Source organism: Leopardus geoffroyi, chromosome A3 (genome assembly GCF_018350155.1).
Source record: "Leopardus geoffroyi isolate Oge1 chromosome A3, O.geoffroyi_Oge1_pat1.0, whole genome shotgun sequence".
Lineage (NCBI taxonomy): Eukaryota > Metazoa > Chordata > Mammalia > Carnivora > Felidae > Leopardus > Leopardus geoffroyi.
In genome coordinates this window covers 121,333,461-121,358,715 of record NC_059336.1, presented here as the reverse complement: position 1 = coordinate 121,358,715, position 25,255 = coordinate 121,333,461, and the positions used below count along the sequence as shown (strand labels likewise).

Below are 25,255 nucleotides of genomic sequence, written 5' to 3'. Positions count from 1 at the left end.
AAATTAAAAATAGACCTACCCTATGACCCAGCAATAGCACTGCTAGGAATTTACCCAAGGGATACAGGAGTACTGATGCATAGGGGCACTTGTACCCCAATGTTTATAGCAGCACTCTCAACAATAGCCAAATTATGGAAACAGCCTAAATGTCCATCAACTGATGAATGGATAAAGAAATTGTGGTTTATATACACAATGGAGTACTACATGGCAATGAGAAAGAACGAAATATGGCCCTTTGTAGCAACGTGGATGGAACTGGAGAGTGTGATGCTAAGTGAAATAAGCCATACAGAGAAAGACAGATACCATATGGTTTCACTCTTATGTGGATCCTGAGAAACTTAACAGAAACCCATGGGGGAGGGGAAGAAAAAAAAAAAGAGGTTAGAGTGGGAGAGAGCGCCAAAGCATAAGAGACTCTTGGGGCGCCTGGGTGGCGCAGTCGGTTAAGCGTCCGACTTCAGCCAGGTCACGATCTCGCGGTCTGTGAGTTCGAGCCCCGCGTCGGGCTCTGGGCTGATGGCTCCGAGCCTGGAGCCTGTTTCCGATTCTGTGTCTCCCTCTCTCTCTGCCCCTCCCCCGTTCATGCTCTGTCTCTCTCTGTCCCAAAAATAAATAAACGTTGAAAAAAAAAAAGTTTAAAAAAAAAAAGCATAATAGACTCTTAAAAACTGACAACAAACTGAGTGTTGATGGGGGATGGGAGGGAGGGGTGGGTGGGTGATGGGTATTGAGGAGGGCACCTTTTGGGATGAGCACTGGGTGTTGTATGGAAACCAATTTGACAATAAATTTCATATATTGAGAAAAAAAAACTATAAAAAAATAAAAATAAACCCCAAAGCGAAAAACACCTGCGGGATGCACAGCCAATGATCTAAGCAAGGCTGAATGAGATCAGCTGATCCTGAGTCCTCACATTCTCTTACCGCTCGCAGACCAGCATCAGCGCCAACTATAGGCTCTGATACAGGGGACTGAATAAACCTTTAACGCATTTAAAGCGACATTTCCCGTCTTCATAAGGGAAACCTCCACAAACACTCGTCCTTCTAAGGGATAATTCTGAGGGCAGCGCCCCTTCCTGGTCATCCCTGGGGTGTTTCCTGAAGTGGGACTGGAGGCCAGGAAGGAGGACCACTGTCTAGTCCGGTTGGCCGGGAGACGCCCAGACGACTCAGGGGAGCATGGTGAGCCTGGCGGAGGCAGAAGGAACCAAACACTCAGGCAAAGCCGTCCCGTCAACGGTCGCGGGGGAGGGCGGGGCGGGAAGGCGATGTGCCTCGCTATTGGCTGCGATGGCTGCCCGTCACCGAGAAGGGCTTCGGTTTGGCTCTCTAACCACGACCCGCCCACTAGTGCGGGCACCACAGGTGTCCAGGTTACAAACCCGCCGGACTGGACTTGAGGAGCGCAGTTGGGTGCGGCTCGGGAGTTTCGGGGCCGCTCTCCAGGCCCTGAGCCCCGCAGAATTCTGACTCGTCGTCGTCTGTCGCGGCACAGGGTCCGCTGGGGGTGCGTCGGGAGACGCTAGACGCGAACGTTCTGCCATTCCGAGGCGACGGGTCCGAGCTGAGGGGGCCGCAGGCTCGGGCGGGCTCACTCTCTCTCCGCAGCCGACGACTGCTGGGCCGTGGGCCGTCGGGCCGGGCCCCCGCGTGCTGCAGGGAGCCGAGGGCCCAGTCAGTCTTGGGGGAGGGAGGAGCTGGGGTATCTGTCGTGGTCTGCAACTCTCCTGCCGGGCCGGGCAGAGCACGCACGCATCTTGCGGACGGGGTGGGAGGGGAGGGATGGGGGGCGTGGGTGCTGTAGGTCTACAGCGGGAGCAAGCCTTAATGATAGCTTCCCCCTCAGATGACAGTCCTTGTGTGTGTATGTGTTGGGGGGAGTGCTTTGGGCGTCCTAGAGCTAGAGGTCACGCAGAGACGGTCTGAAAACCCCTCCCTTCTATAAGCAGCCCTGCTTGTGTGGGCTTCGGTAGCCAAGAACTTGAAACTCTCCGGGTTGGCGGCCCTCGGTCAGGAAAGTGCTGCAGTGCGACCCCTAGAGACCCGGCTGGTACTTGCCACCCCGGCTCCGACGGGCTGTGTTGGAGGAGGACGTGGGAAGCCTGGAATTACAGGGGGACGCGGGTCAGTCCAGAGAGAACCTCCCCTGCTTAGAAGAGGCTGGGTCTGAAGACATCATCAGAAACTATGGTGAAGGCCTCTGTGTGGGTGGCTATTAATTCAGAATCCGTTCCACACCTGTTCGTAGTGGCCAAGGCTTGTTAATTAAGAGAAAATAGGACTGAAGCCTCATTAATAAATAAGTGAATCTTCTAGTTTTTCTAGGAGCTCCGTTATTTGTGACCACAATGACAAATTTAGACAGTGATGATATGCTAACTGACAAGCTTCATAAGCCCAAGAGCTCGAAAGAGTGGTTGGAACCACAGCCACTTCATCTTATGGAGGTAACAGTAGTATGGCATTTTGAAGTTTATATTTGGGTAGTTGCATTGAGATCTGGCTTGTGCTTAACAGTTTTTCTATGTTTTGTGTTTCATTTCTGTCCTTTATTATGCCATTTATTCTACTTTGTATTTTCATTTTCTAGTTTCTTAAGGTGGAATCATCGGTAATTGATTATAGGCCTTTACTGTATAACAAAGTTAATAAGTTCCTCCTGAAGCGCTCTTAAAAAAAATAAAAAGTTTATCCATTTTTGAGGGAGAGAGAGCTCACGTGAGCGGGGGAGGGGCAGACACAGAAGGGGAGAGAGACTCTCAAGCAGGCTGAGTCCTGCCAGCACTGAGCTGGACTTGGGGTGCCATCTCATGAACTGTGAGATCATGACCTGAACGGAAATTGAGAGTTCGGTGCTCAACTGACCGGGCCACTCTCCTGAAGTACTCTTGTAAACTGCATCACCTAAATTTATATATGTTGTATTTTGAAAAACGATTGTAATTTCTTTTTTTCTAAACAGCTTTATTAAGGTATAATTGGTACACAATAAACTGCGTATATTTGAAGTGTACAGTTTGAACATTTTTGACACATGTAGCCACATGTGAAACCACCACAATTAAGAGAATGAACGTATTCAGTATGCCCCAAATTTCCTCCTCCTGTACTTCCTTTGCCTATCCCCAACCAAGGCAATCACTGATTTGCTGTCACTTGGGTTAATTTTGCCCTTAAAAAATTTTATGCAGATGTAATCTTACAGTATGCTTTTTGTCTGGCTGTTTTTACTCAGCATAATTATTTTGCGATTCATCTGTGTTATGGCATGTATCAGTATTTTATTTACTTATTTGCTAAATGCTGTATAGTTTATCCATCCTGCTGATGGACATTTGGGTTGTTTGCATTTTTTGGCTGTCACAAATAAAGCTGTTAGGAACAGTCATGCACATGTCTTTTTATGGACATACACTTTCATTTCTCTTGGGTACATATCTAGTTGTAGAAGGACTGGGTCATATGGTAAATGAATTTAACTTTTTATGAAAGTGCCAAACTGTTTTCCAAAGGAGTCTGCCTTGTACATACACAGTTCAAGGATCTGCCAGAGATTTGGTCAATTAATTTGTAAAATTTATGGCATCCGCTCTATTACTTTCTCCTTTCAGGTATTTCTCCTTTGACTTTCCAGCTACTCTGGTTTCCCTGAACTCTGTCTTCTAATTCTTGAATTTTGTAAAACTTCATGTTTCAGAGTTTGAGCCCTCTCCTTTAGCTCTGATGGAGGCCTGCTCTTAGACAAAAGTCCATAAAAACTGAAAATTTATCCACTGCCGTTAGTCTCTTTTTCTAATTATTGACTACATTCTTGTTTCTCCCTGTTTTTGGTCAGTCTCCAGTGTCTTCAGATTGTTGTTTTTTCTATTTTTGTCTAGAATATTAATTCAGTACCCATCTTGGTTTTGAGAACAACAGATTTGCCAGGAATAGCAATCCTGTGAGGCAGAAAGAACAAAGAAAGTAAATCTGGAGTTAGATACATTTGAGATTAAATTCTTGTCTGCAGGCAGGATTTTCTAGGCTTCTAGTTGTTGCTTAACTCCCATGACTCTTAATTTACTTGGGTGTTAACCATCCTTGGGAAGTTAGGTTCTTGGATTTTCAGATTTTACTCATCTGTTTTGAAAACAAGAGTAGTGGAACTGAAAACAGCTATTTCCAATGATAGTTAATTTGAGAATATTTTTTGTGTAATTATGAATGGATTTTAAAGGCCCACCCAAAATGTCTGTCACTTTGGGCAATTAAAAAAAAATTAATCATGTTTCCATTGTGGTAAAATATAGTATCAAAGTTCGCTATTTTTAACCATTTTTAAGTGTACAGTTCAATGACATTAATTACAACCTCTTGTATTTCTGGCGAATATTAATTGTGGAAGATTTGTTATAAAAATGGAAAAAATTAATGTTATGGACTATTTCCTGAAGATTGTGTTGCTTTAAAATCTAAAAATGACTTGTATATAAACAAATTTATTATTAGTATTTGATAGCTATAATGACTACATGAATTAAAGTAGAATTCACTAATGATTGAATGAATTCAAATAGAGGCCTGATTGTGTTTTAACCCATAAAGGTGAAAGCCTTTTATGAAATGTGAAAAAAAAAGATGAGTTCTGCTTACCATGTGACTCTGGGCAAGTCATTTGTCCATGCTGGAATTCAAAATGTCTGTGATTTGAGTTATTTTTTGCCCTTGGATGAGCTATAGCAAATAGCAGAAAGATTCAAATGCTCTTTAAAAGTACTGGATGATATGATTTGAGGTAGAAAAATTGTATTTATGGAGAACTTTCCAGGGAGATGTCTGTGAGTCCAGATGGTATTAATAATTTGATTTTTTTTTTAAGATTTGATTTTCAAAATTTCATTCTGTAATTATAGGTATTAGCTAAAGAAGATATTGATGCAGCTATTCAATCAATATTATATAGAGAAAATCATGTAATTAAGGTAAGAATTGGCTACAGAATGTGTCATGATTAAAAATTAATTTTGTTTTTCCCTTTTAGATGGAAAATAGAATTGAAAACACTCATTAGTGCCTAGGATTAACCTTAAGAGAAACCTGAGATTGTTTTAATTGACTTCCTATCTTTTTATTTGTGGGGATTCTTTCACAGGTACTTTTTTTTAAGTTTATTTATTTATTTTGAGAGAGTGTGGGCAGGGGAGGGGCAGAGGGAGGTAGAGAGAGAGGATCCCACACAGGCTCTGTGCTTAGAGCACAAGATGCAAGGCTTGAACTCATGAACTGTGAGATCATGACCTGAGTTGAAACCAAGAGTCTGATTCTTAATCGACTAAGCCACCCAGATGCCCCTCACAGATACTTTTATATAAGAGCTTTCCCCTAGTCACTTGTTCTTTCATCTAATGGGGCTTCTGTGGAGTCACTGTGTATTCTTACGAGTTTTAAGAGCTGTTATTGGGACTCACTGACTAATTATTACTCAGGTATGCATAGGTAGAAGAAGGCTTTAACTGTATCAGCACGGGCTTAATTATAAGACAAGATGAATGTCCACGTGTGGTGAGCACTGGAGTGGGTAACAGGAAAAGAGCTATTCGTTAAGAATGATTAAAGTGTGGAGCTCCTGGGTAGTTCAATTGGTTAAGCATCGGACTCTTGATCTCAGCTCAGGTCTTGATCTCAGGGTCATGAGTTCAAGCCCTGCATTAGGCTCTGCTCTGGGCATGAAGCCTACTTAAAAAAAAAAAAAGGTTGAAGTGTGCTATGACCTGAATCTAAGAAGGGGTATAAGTTAGAGAAGCTCTCAGGGTTCTTGGTTTATTTTTTTTTCATTTTGAATTTCATGTGGTTGATTGTAGTAATCACATGATTTCATTTGCTAGATGAAAGGTGGATAAGTTTTGGATAAAAAAAGTTTAGTGTATAGCCTAAATCAGTCATTTTCTTTATTTACAGGCTGCTTGCCATTTCATCCAGGTTCTGCTACATTTCTGCCTGTTTACTCTTGTCTTTTTTTTCCCAATAGATTTTTCTTCTTCCACATTCTCTCATACCTTCTCTTCCTAGATAACTCCTTATATTTTGAGAGAGAGAGAGAGAGAGAGAGAGAGCAAGTGAGCATGAGTTGGGGAAGGGCAGAGAGAGAGAGAAGGAGACACATAATCTGAAGTAGGCTCCAGGCTCTGAGCTGTCAGCACAGAGCCTGATGTGGGGCTCGATCTCATGAGCTGTGAAATCATGACCTGAGCCTAAGCTGGATGGTCAACTGCTTGAGTCACCCAGGTGCCCCCTAGGTAACTCCTTTAAGGCCCATCCCAAATGTGTCCCACTGTAGGAATAAAAAAAAAAATTAGTCACTTTTTTCCATTGTGGTAAAATATATATAATATAAAATTAGCTATTTTAAACCTTTTTTTTTTTTTTATGAGAGAGAGAGAGAGAGCGAGCGAGAGTGCACACTTGAGGGGAAGGGGCAGAGGGAGAAGGAAAGAGAATCTTAAGCAGGCTCCACACCCAATGTGGAGCCTGACACAGGTCTTGATCTCATGAACTTGAGATCTATGACCTGAGCCAAAATCAAGAGTCAGACACTTAACTGACTGAGCCACCCAGGTGCCCCTTAACCATTTTTAAGTGTACAATTCAGTGACATTAATTATTCACAGGTTGTGCAATCATCATTACTATTTATTTCCAAATAGATGGATGTTGTGAAACCATCACCATTTATTTATCTCTAAAACTTTTCATCACCCCAGCCAAAACTGTATATGCATTAAGTAATGACTTTCCATTCCTCCCTCCCCAGAGGTCCCTCTGGTAACTTCTGGCTTACCATCTGTCTTTATGAATTTGTTTACTCTAGATAATTTCATATAAGTGGAATCCCACAGTATTTGTCCTTTTGTGTCTGGCTTATTTCACTTAGCATATTGTCTTCAAGATTCATCCATGTTGTAGCCTATGTCAGAACTTCATTCCATTTTATGGCTGTATAATATTGCATTTTGTGTATATACCACATTTTGTTTATACATTCATCTGCTGATGGACACTTGGGTTGTTTTCATCTTTTGGCTATTGTGAATAATGCTGTTACGAACATTGGTATATAAGTATCTGAGTCTTTGTTTTTAGTTCTTTTATAGATACATGGTTATATCTATATGTATTACAGACAATCTATATGTATTACCTATATGTATATATGTATACATATGTGTATATTATATATACACACACATACATGTTGCTATATTGTCCCTCCTATTTTGTGTATTTGTCTTGTAGTCTATCTCTCTAGGGAGAGTAGGCATGTTGTCTAATTAATCTATATATTCATCATTTCTAGTGTAGTGTGTATCACACAGTAGAAGCCAAATAAATCAGTGAATGACTTTGTGAGTTATTCTTAGGAATATAAATGAAGTTTAAATTTTAGTACAAAATAACTTTAGGATAATTGCCTTTTCTGTCATTGTTTAATAGGAACTAGATAAGTATTTACAACATCATGACTTCTTAAATGCAAGAAGAAAAGAGAGGTTATATAAAAGATGGACTGACCACGTGGCAGATCCTCTCCAGAAGAAAATTATAGAAAAAGTTTGTTCACATAAGAATATTAAAAAAAGGAGACAAGAAGAATTAGATGGTTTTTTAAAACATGTAAATAAAAAGGTACTAAGAAGTCATTTGATACTTGTTTCAGTTGGTTTAAAATGGTGATTATAATCATTCAAACAGCTTATCTCTTCCACTGTATATATGTATAACCTCTACTCTGTTAGAGCATATACTATTCCTAAATCTAGGACATGTGGAAAGTATGGAGGGAAGAAGGTTAGGTCTGGATTTAAATGTGTATATTAGAGTTATTATTCTTTGCTTTTCTCATGTAATATTTTTGTATACCAATTAAATTTGGCCTCTAGGTTCAATAGATAGGTATAGTTCTAGAACACAGTTATTTACAAAACTATAAGATATTTCTGTTTTGGCATTTCTAAAGAGATCTGAGATGTTGACTACTAAACATTTAAAAACAATTTCCCAAATCTGTTAGTGTTCCAACATTCATTGTTAATTATAACAAATTTTAAGTAGATCCCTTCTATCACTATAATATTTATTACTTGGCTACCTTAAGTTTAACTTCAAATTTGGCCTTCCCTTCCCTTTTGTATTTGTCATTAATGCCGTTTTGAAGCAGAAGAATGGAATTGTGTGTTTGACTCTTGACTCCTGTTATGCTCAAAGTTGTGTACCTCTTGTTATGTGTAGTTTTATTTCCTTCCTGTAGGGAAATGCATTTATGGAGCATTATGATCCGAAAGAGTATGATCCTTTTTATATGAACAAAGAGGACCCGAATTTTCTGAAGGTACGATAGACTTCTAATTTTTGATATTATGTGGTTGGTTTTTTTGAGCAGCCCTAATGTATGGGTAGTCCTTTAGTGATTCCCCAGGAATGCAGTAGCATCTTTTTTTTTTTTGAGAGAGCGTGAGTGGGGGAAGGGCAGAGAGAGGGGGACAGAGGATCAAAAGCAGGCTCTGTACTAACAGCAGCAAGCCTGATGTGGGGCTCAAACCCATGAACTGACCTGTGAGATCATGACCTGAGCTGAAGTTGGAGGCTCAACTGACTGAGCCACCTAGGTGCCTCAGAATACAGTAACATCTTAAGAATTGTTACCCATCTCCATATTTTAGGAATAAAAAACCCCGAAGTCCAGGGGTGCCTTGGTGACTCTTGACTTTGGCTCAGGTCATGATCTCGCAGTTGGTGAGATTGAACCTGCATCAAGCTCTGTGCTGACGGTGCGGAAACTGCTTGGGATTCTTTCTCCCTCTCTCTCTGCCCCTTACCCACTCACTCATGCTCTCTTTCAAAATAAATAAACTAAAAAAACCCAAATCAAAAAACAACAAAGTCCAAAGTAAATTAAACTTCAATAAAAGTTGAAAATATCATATAATACTCGGATGATAGGTAACATTTAAAATTTTCAAAGACTCTAAAAAGTTTGTTACAAATGTAATACATTTTCATGATAAATGAACAGAATTGATACTTAAACCACTCACAATTCCATTACCCAGAATGAACTCATTAACACTTCCCTGTATATCATTTTGGATATCCAAGGTTTCTTTGTAAAATAGATTTATTTTACAAAAATGGAGTAACACACATTAGGTTCATACCCTGCATTTTTTTCCTCAATAGTTTTGTGTGTGTGTGTGTGTGCGTGTGTGTGTGTGTTTTAAAGAGAGAAAGATTGGGACGACTGGGTGGTTCAGTCATTAAGCGTCCAACTTCGGCTCAGGTCATTTCAAGGTTAGTGGGTTCAAGCCCTGCGTTAGGCTCTCTGCTGGCAGCTCAGAGCCTGGAGCCTGCTTCAGATTCTGTCTCCCTCTCTCTCTGCCCCTCCCCCACTCATGCTTTGTCTGTCTCTCTCTCTCTCAAAAATAAGTAAACATTAAAATTTCAAGAGAGAACTATAGCATGAGTAGGGGAGAGGGGCAGAGGGAGAGACAATCTCAAGCACGCTGTATGTTCAGTGTGGAGTCTGACACGGGACTCAGTCCCATGACCCCAGCCAAAATTAAGAGTTGGTTGCTCAACTGACTGAACCACCCAGATGCTCCCCTTTTTTTTCTCAATAGTTTTATGATTTGCTCTTTCTTTGTCAATAAATGTAAATACATAATTTTAATCATTGCATAGTATTCTATTAATAACTGCTAACTTACACTGAGGGCTTAACCAAATGTTAGGACTTTTTTTTTCCCCCATCTTTACTACTCCCACATGAAGTAATTTGCAGATGAGGCAAGTGAGACACAGACTGGTTAAGTTACTTTTCACAATCACACAGCTGTAAATAGCAGAACATATATGGTGTTTCTAACCATATATGGTATCTTGCTATACCACCATTTTTTAAAAACATATTCCCTGTTTTGAACATTTAGATTGTTTTGGACATATTATTGTTATAAATGACATGATGAACTTCCCTGTAACTGTTTAATTTTTTCCTTAGGGTAACTTGCTAGAAGTAGAATTGCTAAGTTAAAGGTTATGCATGATTTTGATTCATATTGCCAAATCATCCTCCAGAATAGTTGTATAAATTTATACCCCTACCAGAGTCCATTTTCCCACACTTTTGCTAATAGTGGATATTCTTTCTTTTTTTTAAGTTTATTTATTGTGAGAGAGAGAAAGCACAAGTGGGGAAGGGGCAGAGAGAGGGAGAGGGAGAGAGAGAGAGAGAGAGAGAGAGAGAATATCCCAAGCAGGCTTCTCATAACCAGTGCAGAGCCTGGTGTGGGACTTGAACTCATGAACTGCGAGATCATGACCTGGGCTGAAATAGGACATTTAACCACCTGAGCCACCCAGGCAGCCTGCTAATAGTGGATATTATTAAACAAAATTAAAATCCTTGAGTCATTGACATTTTATTATTTTAAATGTTTATTTTTGAGAGAGAATGAGTGGGAGAGGGGCAGAAAGAGAGAAGACAGAGAAACCCAAGCGGGCTCCACATTGTCAGTGCAAACCTGATGTGGGGCTTGAACTCACAAACCGTGAGATCCTGAGCTGAGCCAAATCAAGAATCGAATATCTAACCAACTGAACCACCCAGGCACCTGAGTCATAGACATTTTAAACTGTTGGCATTTGCAGGCAAAGCAGATTTTTGTTTTTTGTTTTTTGCCAAATTGGGGTGTGTGCATGTGCCATTGTCCCTATTTTAATAGGTAGGAGTTAAACTGAGAGTTTAAAGTTAGAGCCTTAGTTTACTAACTAGTATAATAACTAGTTAAGGGACAGAATTGGGATTTGAAACTATATCTTTTTGGTATCAAAATTCAAGTTCTTTTGCCATTCTGCTTTTCTTTTTTTTTCTTTTTTTAATTTTTAAAATTAAAAAAAATTTTTTTAAATTTACATCCAAATTAGTATATAGTGCAACAATGATTTCAGGAGTAGATTCCTTAGTGCCCCTTACCCATTTAGCCCATCCCCCCTCCCACAACCCCTCCTGTAACCGTCAGTTTGTTGTCCATATTTATGAGTCTCTTCTGTTTTGTCCCCCTCCCTGTTTTTATATTATTTTTGTTTCCCTTCCCTTATGTTCATCTGTTTTGTCTCTTAAAGTCCTCATATGAGTGAAGTCGTATGATTTTTGTCTTTCTCTGATTAATTTCACTTAGCATAATACCCTCCAGTTCCATCCACATAGTTGCAAATAGCAAGATTTCATTCTTTTTGATTGCTGAGTAATACTTCATTGTGTGTGTGTGTGTCTGTGTGTGTGTGTGTCTGTGTGTCTGTGTGTATACGCACCACATCTTTATCCATTCATCCATTGATGGACATTTGGGCTCTTTCCATACTTTGGCTATTGTTGATAGTGCTGCTATAAACATGGAGGTGCATGTGTCCCTTCAAAACAGCACACCTGTATCCCTTGGATAAATGCCTAGTAGTGCAATTTCTGGGTAGTAGGGTAGTTCTATTTTTCGTTTTTTGAGGAAACTCAATACTGTTTTCCAGAGTGGCTGCACCAGCTTGCATTCCCAGCCATTCTGCTTTTATAAATGAACCTGATAGGTGACCTCTTAAGTGGAACACTTTGAGGTTATAACAGCAGTTCTCAGAGTGAGGTACATAGATCTTTGAGAGCCCTGAAACCCTTTTAAGGGACCTATTAGGCCAATTGTTTTCATAATAGTGCCAAATATTATTTACCTTTTTTATAGTGTTGACATTGACTCTGATTGTGCAAAAGCAATGGTGGGTAAAGCTGTTGGTACTTAGAACAACTTAAATCAGTGTCACCAAATCATACCAGTCATTATTCTTCATTGCCATGTACTCACATTTAAAAAATTGCAATTTCACTTAAGGATGTCCTTGATCAAACACTAAAAATTATTAATTTTATTAAATCTTGCTCACATCTAAGTACACATCTTTTTAAATATGGTAAATATGGAAACAGTACTTCTGCCTACTGAAATGCAGCATGATTGCTTGAATTGTCAACTATACTGGTTGATTTTTTTTTCATGGTACATTTTCTTTTTTAAGGAATGATTTATAAATTGTAGTTATTAAGTGTTGGATATTTGGCAGACATTTTTTGGAAAAGTAATGAAGTCACTTCAAGAAAATTAACTGACAGTGTTTGTTGCCAATGATAAAATGTGAGCTTTCAAGCAAAAAACTGAATTTTGGAAAAATATTCAGCATCATGAGTGTTACAGCTTTCTGTTACTCTTAGAATTTTCTGATGAGATTGATAATGATGTTAATGACTGTGATTATAGCATAATGAAATGTATTGACAATTTGGAAGATCTCATGTAACTCAGTGATATAATTTCTTCCGAATAATCCATGACATGGATAAAAGATCCATTCAAAGCTCAAGATAGACCAATGGGTTTTTATGTAACTGAGGTTGAATAATTTATTGACATAGTTTCACATTCCATGTCATAACCTTTAAGAAACTACAACTTATTGAATTTGGGTATAGTGTCTAAGAAGAATATCCACAATAATCTGAAAAAACCATTAACACAACAGCTAACCATGACTGGTGGGCCTTTCAAAGAGATGTATTGGAGTGCCCCCATCTCTTTGTAAATGGATAAACTGAAGTAGTTTGTAGATACTATATTCTTGATTTTTTCAGGCTTAGGAGTCATACACAGATGATTAGGATACACTGAAAAAGACGCAGTCCTGCCCTTAAACACTTGCTTTTCTTGTAGGTTACCATTCCACCATTTCGTGATCCTTTGAAAAAGGCACAATATGACAAAGATGATGATAAAAGAACTCTTCTTCAGTGTGAGACTGGTACTTAGTGCCTAATTGTTACGTGATTTCATAACCCAGAAGCAATGGGAGTTGCATTTAAGGGTGCTGATTTAGGTTACTAATCTTCCTACAGGCAAAATATGTACAATGAAAGAATTTAAAGAGGTTGAGAAGGCCAAACTGCATTCCAGGTTTCCAAGAATTTCTAATTCAAGGCACTTTATGACTCCAAATAAATGGCTTATGCTGCCTACAACCTACATAGAAAGTGAATTTTGTAAAAGGAGCAGGTAATGGTTAATAGAAATTATTGAACCTCTTGGAATTTGAAAACTGGAGACAGTGGTATAAATTTTGTCATAATTATGATTTTTTTAAATTTCATTTTTCAATGAGGAATCCATAATTCTTTGTTCCTCTTTGTGATGTTCCTTTTCTCTTGGGCACTTTCAAGATTTTCTCTTTGCTTTTCATTAACTAGGTTATGTCGTCTTTATTTTCCTTTCTTTCTATTTATCCTACTTAGGGTTCTTTGAAATTCTTGTATCTGTGGTTTGACATCTTTCATTATTTGGAAAATTTGAGGCCATTATCACTTGAAATATTTCTTATGCCCCATTTTTTGTTTTTCTTTTCCTTCTGAGACTCCTTGTATGTATGTTACACCATTTGATATTGTCTCATAGCTCCATAGTTCTTAGTTTGTTTTTTGTGTTAAAAAAATTTTTTTTCCTAATTGTATTTCAGTTGGACAATGTCTATTAACCCATCTTTTTTTTTTTTTTTTTTTCTACCCACCTATCTTTAGGTTCACTGAGCCTTTCCTCAGCCGTGCCTCATTTGTTGATCAGCTGAGGAATCCTTGGTCTCTGTTGTGATTTTTATTTCTAACTTTTCCATTTGATTTTTAAAAAATAGTTTTAATTTCTCCTGAAATTTGCCATCTGTTTATACATGTTCACCTTTCTACTAGATGCTTTAACATATTAATCATAGTTATTTTAAGTTCTTTATCTGATAGTTCCCATGGTAGGGGGGAGGGGTCATTTCTCAATCTGGTTCTGTTGATTGCTTTCACTCTTGACAATGGGTTATTTTGTCTTGCCCCTCTCCCCAATATCTTGTAATGTTTTATTAAATGCTCGATATTTGAGGTTATTGTGCCTTGCCTTTTTTTTCTTTGCATGTCTTGTTATTTTTGATTGAATGCCAGGCATTAGAGGTAGACCAGTATAGACGGAGTATGTCTAGAAAATGGATATGCTTTTTCTTCTGTCAACCATTAGTGTGGAGAATTGGGCTTATCTAGTCAGAAGTTGAGCTGGGTTTAGGTATTATTGCTATTGTTACCTTTAGCGCACCTTAGGCTTCAAATACCTCTAGTGGTGGGCTGCTGTTACCTTGCGCTTAGGGTGGGGGCTGGTAGGCCAGAAGGGTCTTCTGAAGTGTTCCTGCTCCCTCTTCATTTTTTGGCTATCTCTGCAAGCTTGCATCACAGAGGTGTGTGTGAGAGGTGTGGGGTGAGTCTCTCTGTGTTCTTGCTTCATCCCCAGAAGTACACTGCTATTGCTTGTTGCTTATTGCTAGGCTCATAGTGGCAGCAGAGGAATTTTTCTGTTTTCTTGTCCTGCCTCAGTTTTAGGCATGTTCTATGTGGTTGGGCCTCAGGAGCAGCATGTTCTTAGAGTTTCTTCCCCTTCTCTCTGTGGCAGTCAAACTACCTTGTGTGGTTGTTCTTGGGTAATAGTTTCCTGCCCCTCTGCCAATAGTAGCAGATCTCTGCTTGGTATAGGTATAGGATTCTGGACTGAAAGCTGTTTCTTGTCCCTCCTCCTGGGACAGAGGGTTTTTGCTTCTGTCCTTATCCTAGTAGCAGTGGATCCTTGCCTTGCTCCTGGGTGTACCCCTCTTATTCCTCCTCCATAGGCAGGCAGGTTTTGCTTTTCTCTCCCAGAAGCAGTGTATCTTTGCTTGTTGTTCTGGAGGGGGGTGGGAAGAATTACTTGCCTCTTTCCAGCAGCTTAAGGCTTTTGCTTTATAGTAGGGAAGGATCCAAGGAAGGGGGTAGGGCATTGCGCTTGTTTACCTGAAGCTCTTGATCTCTTCCTATACTTCTTTGCCACTGATGGTGCCTTTCTCTGGTGTTCTGCTCTGTGCCCATTCTTTTTTTGAGGAAAACACTGTTCCCAAGACTTTGTTAAATGCTACTTTAACACTTCCTCTGTGAAATATTTCCAGTTCACCTCCTTATACTAGGCAGTCTGGTCCAGGCCCTCTTTTGTCCCACCAGTTGACATACATGTATTTTTTCACTTATCACACAGTTTGCAACTGTCTGCTTATCTGTGAAGTGAATGAGTATATGACCAGTCACTGGTTAAGTCTGTGAAACTAGGTTGGAGTCATTTTGTGAAAAGCCTTCAATACCAGCTTAAAATTGGGATTTTATCATGTAGGGATTGGGGAGTCATTGAGGACAGCATGAAATCCTGGAAACTTTAATCTGGCATATGATGTATATGATAGATTGGAGATAAGATAGGACAAGAAGCTGGAGATTGTTGAGGTTTTATAAGGATCTATCTTCTGTTGATAAAGGCCTCAGGATGTGGCAAAAGGAATTGAAATGAAGAGACTGATGTGATGAAACAAAGGAATTCTGTATTTTGTTGGCCAGATTTGGAAGGCCAGGGAAAAAAGAGAGGAATTCAGATTTGAGATTTATCTTTTTTTTTTTTTTTTTCAACGTTTATTTATTTTTGGGACAGAGAGAGACTGAGCATGAACGGGGGAGGGGCAGAGAGAGAGGGAGACACAGAATCGGAAACAGGCTCCAGGCTCTGAGCCATCAGCCCAGAGCCCGACGCGGGGCTCGAACTCACAGACCGCGAGATCGTGACCTGGCTGAAGTCGGACGCTTAACCGACTGTGCCACCCAGGCGCCCTGAGATTTATCTTATATATTAGTCTTCTAAGGCATTTGTAACAAAGTGCTACACGCTGTGTGGCTTAAAACAACAGAAATTTATTCTCTCATAGTTCTGGAGGCTGGAAGTATAAAATCAAGATGTCAGCAGGGCCATTCCCTCTATGAAGGCTCTAGAGGAGGCTCCTTCCTTGCCTCTTTTCTAGCTGCTGGTGGGTGCTGGCAATCTTTTTAGTTGGTTTACATACAGCCTTAACACTCTAATGTCTGCCTCCATGGTCATATGGTCTTCCCTCTGTGTCTGCATCCAGTTTCCCTCTTATAACATCTGACACTGGATTAGAGCCCCCCCTAATCCATCATGACCTCATTTTAACTTGATTACATCTACAAAGACCTTATTTCCAAACAAGATCACATTCACAGAGATGAGAGTTTAGGATTTGAGTATATCTTTTCTGGGGGACACAGTTCAACTCCTATATCAAATTAATTCAATCAAAGTATCATGCGTTGAGTTGTAATTGCTTTAAATAACTTAGAGAAGATAACCATTTAAAATAGATAATTCCATTACAATGTGGCAAATGTGATAATACTGATATGCACAGGTTATTATGGAAGCACAGAGGAAGGACACTTAACCCAGCCTAGTAGAAAATATAACAGTGGAATCTTGGATAGAAATAAAATAATGAAGAGGAGCATCAGTTTCTTGGGACTGAAGTCATTCAATGTTTGTCTTATATAGTTATATTAATTAAAAAAAATGATGTCTAGTTTGGGTGAATCCAAGACTTAACAGACATATCTGTAGGAAAATCAATATGGGAGACCTCTGTATAGAGGAGGGACTCCTCCATAGAGGAGGGTTGCCATTCTGTCTTCCATTTTATTTATTTATTTATTAAGTTCATTTATTTATTTTGAGAGAGAAACAGAGCGAGCAGGGGAAGGGCAGAGAGAAAGGGAGAGAGAGAGAGAGAATCCCAAGCAGGCTCCACACTGTCAGTGCAGAACCCAACACGGACTTGAACTCACAAACCATGAGTTCCTCACCTGAGCTGAAACCAAAAGTCGGTTGCTTAACTGACTTGAGATGCCCAGGGCCTCCCTGTCTTCCATTTTATACTGTAATAGTGGAGACATTTTTGCCCTGAAATTCAGCTTTTAATATTCAATTTTAGTGTACCTTATATATCTTTATTTTATTCTCATTCTTTAAAGACAGTTTGCATTGTAGGTTGATAACTTATTTGATCTGAATGCTCTAAAGATATAATTCTCTTGCTTTTGGTTTCTATTGTTTATGAGAAGTCTGCTGTCATTCTGGTTTTTGTCCTTTCTCCGTGGCTGCTTATAAAATCTTTGTCTTTAGTGTTCGGCACTCTTGCTACAGGTGTCTAGGTACGGATTTCTTTTTATTTGACCTACTGGTATATATTGTGCTTTCTGGATCTCTGTATTCATGTTTTTCATCAGTCAGGAAAATTCACAGCAATGATCTCATTGTTTTTTCTTTATTCTTTCCCTTTTGCTTCTGGATTCAGACATATATTAGACCTTTTTATATCTTAATATCTTTTAATTTGTCTTTCATATTTTCCATCTTCTTAGAATGGAATATGTTTTGAATATGTTTTCCAGTTTACTAATTCTTTCCTCACTGTGCTCAATATTAGCATTTAAATTTCTTAAATTTCCTCCTGCCAATATGCTTCTTCATTTCTGATAGACTCTTAACTGTTTTCTTATATTGGTGATTGGATCATTTCTTTCTTTAAAATACATTGGTATATACTATATTCTACATTTGATAATTCCAAATTCTGTATTCCTTGAAGAAGCTAAATCTATTGTTTTCTCTGCTAATTCTCAATTATAATGGTTTATTTTCTTGTATGCTTTGCTTAGTGAATTTTATTTATGATTTAATGACATGATTTGAACTTTGGGTATCCTATTGGCCCAGTCTAGGGGAAGATTTGTTTCTGTTTCTGCCTCTGCTTGTAGCTAGGATACCATTAACCTGGGCCCACTTAAGCTCCCTTCAAAGGTCTATGCTTAGTGTGACAGTCTCAAGTTTGGTGTCCTCACATTATAGCTGGTACATGGCTTAGTATCAAGTCAACTCTGTTATTGGCATCTGCCTTCAGGTGTGTTCTACTTGCTCTTGCTGCCCACCACTATAGATGGACCCAGCTTCCCACATTTCTGGCCTCTACTGTGTGTGTGTGTTAAGATGACTTTTTTTTCCCCTTTAATATCTCTTGTGAGATAGTGATGTCTCAAAGAATGAGTGGATTCCCTCTAAGCTGTGAATTTCAAACTGGCATAGACAGTGCGGGTTTCTATAGACTTTCTGAGGTATTCACAAATAGTTTTAAGGAACTCAATTTTCCTGATTTCTGAAGTCTATATGTACTCTTTTTAAAAATTGATCTGCCTGGGAATAAGCCTGCATTCACATCACATCTTAACTCACTTTTTAAAAGAAATTCATACCTTTCAACCTGGGTATAAAAAATTCCAGGATGCCAAATAAAGGGATAAATAAAAATACTGTCTTTATTTGTTTTTTTTTGTTTTTTTATTACAAAAAAAATTTTTTTTTAACGTTTATTTTTGAGACAGAGAGAGACAGAGCATGAACGGGGGAGGGTCAGAGAGAGGGAGACACAGAATCTGAAACAGGCTCCAGGCTCTGAGCTGTCAGCACAGAGCCCGACGCGGGGCTCGAACTCACGGACCGCAAGATCATGACCTGAGCCGAAGCCGGCCACTTAACCAACTGAGCCACCCAGGCGCCCCTAAAAATACTGTCTTTAAAGAGAATTCCTTTAATGATGAAGCAAGGAAATTCAACCCATAGGTCTTTCTGTATTTCCCTGTCATGTATATTTTATTTTACTTTAATTAGTTGATTGATGATCGATAGATTTAAAGACTTGCCTTAGAATCAGGGTACTTGGTCTGTGTTGGGTTGCTCTGAATTTGGAATAAAGTCCTATAATTTAGTGATACTTCTTATGAGTATAACTGGAATGTTTTGTGGAACTGATAAAATTTTCAAAGTACATTGGCTATAATGCTCATCTAACAGTTTTATGTGATTACTTTCAGATTTGGTGTGCTTTATTAATATGTTGGTTAAAATCCATTTTATCAAATTATATCCTTGAAGTTTCATAGCAAGACCAACAACACTCATCTTATCCCAAATCTGTTTGAAACAAGAGTTACAAGAGAAATCAGAAACAAAGTTACTTAAACTTACAGTGAAAAATTTTAGGGGTGTCAGGTTTTTTTTTTTAATTTTTTTTCAATGTTTATTTATTTTTGAGACAGAGAGAGACACAGCATGAGCAGGGAAGGGGCAGAGAGAGAGGGAGACACAGAATGGGAAGCAGGCTCCAGGCTCTGAGCTGTCAGCACACAGCCCGACGCGGGGCTCGAACTCACGAACTGTGAGATCGTGACCTGAGCCAAAGTCGGACGCTTAACCGACTGAACCACCCAGGTGCCCCTAGGTGTGTCAGTTTTAAAATGTGCAAGGTGGTGTGTGGTGTTTCAAACTTCTTTTAAGGAGTATATAAACAAAACTCTTTAAGATCACTGTTTCGTTTTCAAAATATCCTTCAAAACATCCTCACACATGTTATCTTGTTAAAGGTTAAAAGTGAAAGTGAATTTTAACAATGGTAATTTTGATTTGAAACCCGTGGCAAGAGCTCCTCATCCCCTGGAATCTCAAGAAGCAGGAAAAGCACTCATTTACAAGTAAGTCTGGCATTCCATGGCTTTACTGTTTTTTTCATTAAAGATGCCTGGCTGTGTTTCCACTCCCACCATCCTTTCAAGTTCTTGGAGCAGTGCTGAGGCATACACCAGGCTCTTGTAGTGTGACATCAGGCATCTCCCACCTCTGTGTCTGGGTGAGGTGGCAACTTTCCTCAACTTCTTCTGGTCTTAAAGAACAAACTGCTGGGGCACCTGGGTGGCTTAGTTGGTTAAGCATCTGACTCTGGATTTCGGCTGAGGTCATGATCTCACAGTTCACGAGTTCAAGTCCCACATCGGGCTCTGTGTTGACAGCATGGCGTCTGCTTCAGATTCTCTCTCCCCTCTCTCTCTGCCCCTACCCCACTTGCACGTGCACATGCTCTCTCTCTCTCTCAAAACAAACAACCCCACAAACTGCTGATACATTCAGAAATAACAAGCACAGACAGAAAATAAATTGTTAAAATTAAAAGTTAGGATATTTCATTGGAGTTGGAGCCGTAAAAATGGAATTTTGGACTACTTTTGTTGGATAGTAGGTATAGTCGGAGTGAAGAGATGTTATAAGCAGAGTGGTGGTCCTTACTCTTGTGTGTGTGACTGAGGGAATCATCTCAATTAACTAGTTATGGAATTAAAGTAAGAGATCTCTCTATATAGTTACATAATGTGTTTAACTATCTGATTAAAACTAATGAGAACCCTCAGATGTTGCTGCAGGAAATGTGAAATGGTCCAGTCACTTTGGAAAATAGTTTGGCAGTTTCTCAAAATGTGAAACATTAAGCAATTCAGCTCCTACCCAGGAGAAATGAAAACATATGTCCATAAAGACTTATACATGAATTCACAATAGCCAAGAAGTGGAAATAACCCAAGTATTCATCAGCTGGTAGATGGATAAGAAAAATGTGGTATATCTATACATGGAGTATTTGGTGGTTAAAAGGAAAGAAGTGCTGATACATGTTACTAAATGGATGAACTTCAAAACTATTATACTCAGTGGAAGAGGACAATCACAAAAGAGCACATATCGTATGCTTGTATTTATATGAAATGTTCGGAAAGGCAGATCTATAGAGACAGGAAGTAGATTGTTGTTGAGCTAGGGCTAGGGTTGGGAAATGGAGAGTGACTATAAATGAGCATGAGGTTTTTAGACTGATAGAAATGTTCCAAAATTAGATTATGGTGATGGTTGCACAACTCTGTAAATATACTAAAAATCATTGATTTGAATCACTTAAAATGAATGAATTTTATGATGTGTAAGTTACACCTCAGTAAAACTGTTGATGATAATAAAACAAGAACCTGGAGTGCCTGGGTAGCCTAATTGGTTGTGTCTGACTCTTGATTTTGGCTCAGGTCATGATCCCAGGGTTGTGGGATTGAGCCCTGTGCCAGGCTCTACATTGAGCGTGGAGCCTGCGTAAGATTTTCTTCTTCTCTCTGCCCTTCCCCCGCTTACACAAGTGTGCTTGCACATGGTCTCTCTCTCTCTCTCTCTCTCTCTCTCAAACAGAACAGAACAAAACAAAACAAAAAAGCCCTAGCAAAGCAGAAGAAAAATGAGCTTGTGTAATATTCTTTAGGATGTTGGTGTACAATTCTCTGTCCCTAAAAAGCCCCAAAGTAAGCTGCAGTATTCTTTCCTTTTTCTGAATAGGCTCAGAATTTGATAAATAAATGCAGTATGGCAGAAGGCACAGGGCTTTTAGAGATGTTTGATGCTGGCATGGGCAGCAGAGAGAATGACTAACTGTAGAAACCTATGACTTTAGAGATGGAGCTGGCCATCGTTCTAGAGGTGTGGTTTAATTATTGGCTGCCTTTTGAATGGGAGCTGAAATTAAGGAATAATAGAAAGTATTGACGCTAAGCCTTATTCACTTGGTAGCTAAAGGCCTTAAAATGGAATGTGTCAGAAACACTCTTGTATACTCGGTTTCAATAGAGTAAGTTTCTGTATAATCCCTAACTGCCACAGTCTCATACATACCTGTTTGGGTCAGGTTTTAGGATAGTGAACATTTAAATCCTATTTAATTTCTATATATAATGTAAAAGGAGGGGTTTTGTCCTCAAATATCTCTTCTAGCAGAGCGGGACCCAGATCTGAAGGAGAATATTGCAAGTTGGAGTACCTGGGGCCGATATTTTAGACTACTTAAGTCTATGAGTTCCCCTTGGAAAAAGGAGGTGGAAGATTAGATTCTGGTCTGTGAATTAGGGAGATATCCCAATTATGGCATTGGGGAGTGGGGGGAGGCATATTTGTTTTTGGCAAGTTAGACCTTCCTTGGGAAGACACAGTGGACAGCTCTTTGAGGGGGTCATTGACCCTGAAAGAGCCTCACTCAGCTGTTTGATTAAGCAGCAAAGAGATTTCAAATGAAACTATTATTAGAGTAAGGTAATGCTATTTATTTGGGTTTGTTTTTCATAAAAATGTGTAGATTCAAATAGAACTTACCAACTTCAGGGGCGCCTGGGTGGCTCAGTCGGTTAGGCGACCGACTTCAGCTCAGGTCATGATCTCATGGTCTGTGGGTTTGAGCCCAGCATCAGGCCCTGTGCTGACCACTCAGAGCCTGGAGCCTGCTTTAGATTCTGTGTCTCCCTCTCTCTCTTCTCCTCCCCCCCTTTGTGTTCTATCAGAAATAAATAAACGTTAGAACTCATCAACTTCAAATTAAAATATTAAACGCTGCAATTGAGTTGCTATTTAAGATAATTCTTTCTGGTTCCTTCCTGCAGAAACAAAGGATCATCCTTTCTGGAAAAAGAGCCTCTATGTTTTCATGAGAGAAAAGAAACCAAGTCCCAAAGAGGTCAACTCTGAAGGGCACTTTTCTTCCATGGCCCTCAGCCAAGAAGTAGAAAGGGATGAGGACCAGGATGCGGTGAGTGCTGGGATGGTCCTGTTTTGCCATTCACAATGTAGCAATTGCTGATGCCAAAGTCTGAGTAGCTGGGAGCTTCTCTGTATGACAGGCCTGCAGGAGGAGAGGAGGCAGGGGACTGTACCCCTTTACTCCCAAACAAGGCAAGGGAGAGAGTAGAAGAAACTGAGAAGCATTCAGAGGGAATGGAGAGAATTTCCCTGAGAGTTTCACAATGGATATGCCCTCTGGTGGGTGGGCTATCAGATTTTCCTACTTTCTTGTGAATTTTTGCCCTTCTGTCTCCCCACCATCTCTAGGATCTCTACTATTTACCACTTATCACACTCAAGCCAGGCCCTAAATTTTGTTTCCCTTAACTCAACCAAAACAGGCAGAAAATTATCAAAAGAACCATGTACTAAATTCAATGTGGTAAAATTTAAGGAGTAAAGTAAAAGCCCCCAAATGTAAAATGTATACAAATGTAGGTGTTCACAGAACACAGATTTCTCATCCTAAGGTGACTACAATTAAACTTGGTGACCATGTGACTGGTCTAGCGTAGTCTACTGCTTCCAGGTCTAGGTCTACTTGCCACTTTTCTCCTTCAGTTTTCTTCTCTACCCTATGTACAAGGCTCTGGAGTAGAGCCTGTTTTAGGAGTGGATTTGGAGGAGAAGTCACAGCCCACCCTCCTCATCTCCTGGTTAGAAATCAGTATGGGAATGGTGTGTTAGTCTGAATATACAGTCTTTCCATCTTCTTCTCTGTCTCTCCAGTTCCTTACTCCCACCCCCAGAAGATAAGGGAGCTACTTTTATTTTTACTCACTCATAGAAGTTTTAGTAAAACTTTATTTTGTAGTTTAACTCCTTTTACTGTCATGTTTTAGTATCCTCCCCCGTGCTTGCTTGCTTTGCTTCCTCAAAATATAACAGGCACCTACTCTGAGCCAGGCAATCTTTGAGGGGCATAGTGGTAAACAAGAGATAAATCTCTGATCCTTAGGAACTTACATTTGATGGGGGAGCCAGACAATAAACCAGTAAGTGTGTAATATGTGAGCTGGTAATAAGTGCAATGAGGAAAATAAAACAGGTAAAGCAGGGCAGGAGAACTACATCAACAGAACAGGCTTAAATAGACAGCGAGGAAAAAAAGTAAGTTGCTTTATACTGATACCTTATGAACCCTCCTTATATATTGTAGTGGTTACGAGTATCTTGAATTTAACCAGCCCCCAGAAGGATTATTCTTTACTATTGTATTTGCTCCCCTCTTGCTGCCAAACTCGCTTTGCCTCCAGATTTCCCCTTGATTATAATCCAACCAGGATGCCTCAGGACAAAAATCCAAGTGTGGTCTTTGATTTCTTGCTTTACTCACTTCCCACGTCTAACAGGTACTGAGTTCTGTCAGTTTATTCACTTTTCAGTTCCTCACTACTACCACCAGCTCAAGCCATTGTGATCTTAACTGGCTTAGTGCACTGGCCTCCTAACTGATTTTCCTGCTTCTGCTGTTGCCCCTGTATAACCAGTTCTCCATGAAGAAGCTATATTCATTTAAAAAATGTTAGATCAGATTTCTTCCCTACTGTAAACCTTTGGATGACTTTCCCTTCACGCTTTGGATTTTATTCTAATTCCTTAGCATGGTCTCTAAGTCCCTGTACCATTAGGCACCTGCCTTCTCTCCACAGTCATTATGCTCCAGCCTCACCAGCTTTGTTTTTGTTTTCTTAATATACCAACTTCATTCCCATCTCAGGTTTTTGCTTCTGCTAGTCCTTCCACCTAGAACACTCTTTCCCTAGATCTCTCCATGTCTCCCTCAGTTCACTCAGACCTCTGCACAAATACCTTCTCAGAGAAGACCTATCTGACTTCTCTACCTAAAATAGTCCCCCTCATCCATTCGCCTATCCTCCCTACACCCTTTACCTGTAAAGAGGTGGGATCCAGGACTCAAATGGAGGGCAGGACAAGCCATCCTTTGTAAGAGGAAGGAAGGCAGAGTACATGGATATAGCGTGGTGAATTTTGTGAAAGAACATCATCCACTTCTGTTTACCTCATTTTCTCAGTGAAGTGAGAAGGTCATCTGTCAGCTGATAGTGAAAGTGGAGGATCAAGGTTCAGAGGTTTGAAAAAAGGGAAGAAAGGAAGGTAGTATTTTCTAAATCATAATAATCCCAGTATAACTTAGTACCCCAGATATCCCGACATATAAAAGCAGGACCACAGGGAGGTCCCTCAACTCCTAGCACACGTCAGCAATCTACCCCACCTATAATAGGGTTGGTTGTGTCCTGGAATCTCTGCAAGTTTCTGAATCCAGATAGAGTGAGGAGAGGCTGAGGCAGGTTTGGATGGGGCCCTGGCCTGCGAGATGAATCACTTGGCTCTGGCTGCACTAGGCTTCAGAGGGTTCAGCTGAGCTGAGGAACTCTTTCTGCTCTTGTTGGCCTCTCATTCCTATATCACACATATCTCTTCTTTTCTGTCACCTTCCAAAGGTTTTAGCAACAAAGGAGCACACACCTTGATCCCTGATTGGTAAGACACAAAAGAAGGCTGCTTCAGAGAAGCCATTTGCCAGCAGGATTCATTCATGTTGAGGACCAAGGAAGGCACTCAAGCACCTGCAATAAACTCCACTTAAATTCAGTGTCTGTATGATAATTAAGAAATGACAATACCTTGTATTGATAATTATTACAAATGTATGTTTCCCAGAAGTTAAATATTGGCTGAAAGATCCAATAAAAATAATGACAGCTGGGGCACCTGGGTGGCTCAGTTGGCTAA

At 39.8% G+C, this 25,255-nt stretch overlaps 2 protein-coding genes across 4 annotated transcripts in view; one reads left to right on the top strand and one right to left on the bottom strand.

The window, feature by feature from the left end:
- The window catches only part of PFN4 (profilin family member 4), a 6,876-nt gene extending 5,758 nt beyond the window's left edge, over positions 1-1,118 (bottom strand). Inside the window, exon 1 of the mRNA XM_045447579.1 lies at positions 936-1,118. The gene's annotated coding sequence lies outside the window, so the exon portion shown is untranslated. The remainder of the gene's footprint in view (positions 1-935) is intronic.
- On the top strand, positions 1,100-25,255 carry FAM228B (family with sequence similarity 228 member B). Of its 3 annotated transcripts, XR_006703747.1 has the most exons (9): positions 1,398-2,461; positions 4,907-4,975; positions 7,485-7,676; positions 8,299-8,379; positions 12,797-12,884; positions 12,979-13,135; positions 19,444-19,551; positions 22,318-22,463; positions 24,964-25,255. XR_006703747.1 is itself a non-coding variant. In XM_045447577.1 (7 exons), the coding sequence occupies exons 2-7, from the start codon at positions 2,363-2,365 to the stop codon at positions 13,137-13,139; spliced, it is 690 nt and encodes a 229-aa protein (XP_045303533.1). In that variant the 5' UTR covers positions 1,100-1,196; positions 2,331-2,362; the 3' UTR covers positions 13,140-13,998. The 3 variants fall into 3 exon arrangements, 2 of the variants coding, with proteins under 2 accessions (XP_045303533.1, XP_045303532.1); XM_045447577.1 differs by lacking the exons at positions 19,444-19,551; positions 22,318-22,463; positions 24,964-25,255 and adding an exon at positions 1,100-1,196 and having other exon boundaries at positions 2,331-2,461; positions 12,979-13,998; XM_045447576.1 differs by lacking the exons at positions 19,444-19,551; positions 22,318-22,463; positions 24,964-25,255 and having other exon boundaries at positions 1,398-1,521; positions 2,331-2,461; positions 12,979-13,998.

Coding starts and splice junctions, on each gene's coding strand:
- FAM228B (XM_045447577.1), top strand. CDS start 2,363: ATGACAAATTTAGACAGTGATGATATGCTAACTGACAAGCTTCATAAG. Junction 2,462..4,906: donor AGCCACTTCATCTTATGGAG/GTAACAGTAGTA, acceptor CTGTAATTATAG/GTATTAGCTAAAGAAGATAT. Junction 8,380..12,796: donor AGGACCCGAATTTTCTGAAG/GTACGATAGACT, acceptor CTTTTCTTGTAG/GTTACCATTCCACCATTTCG.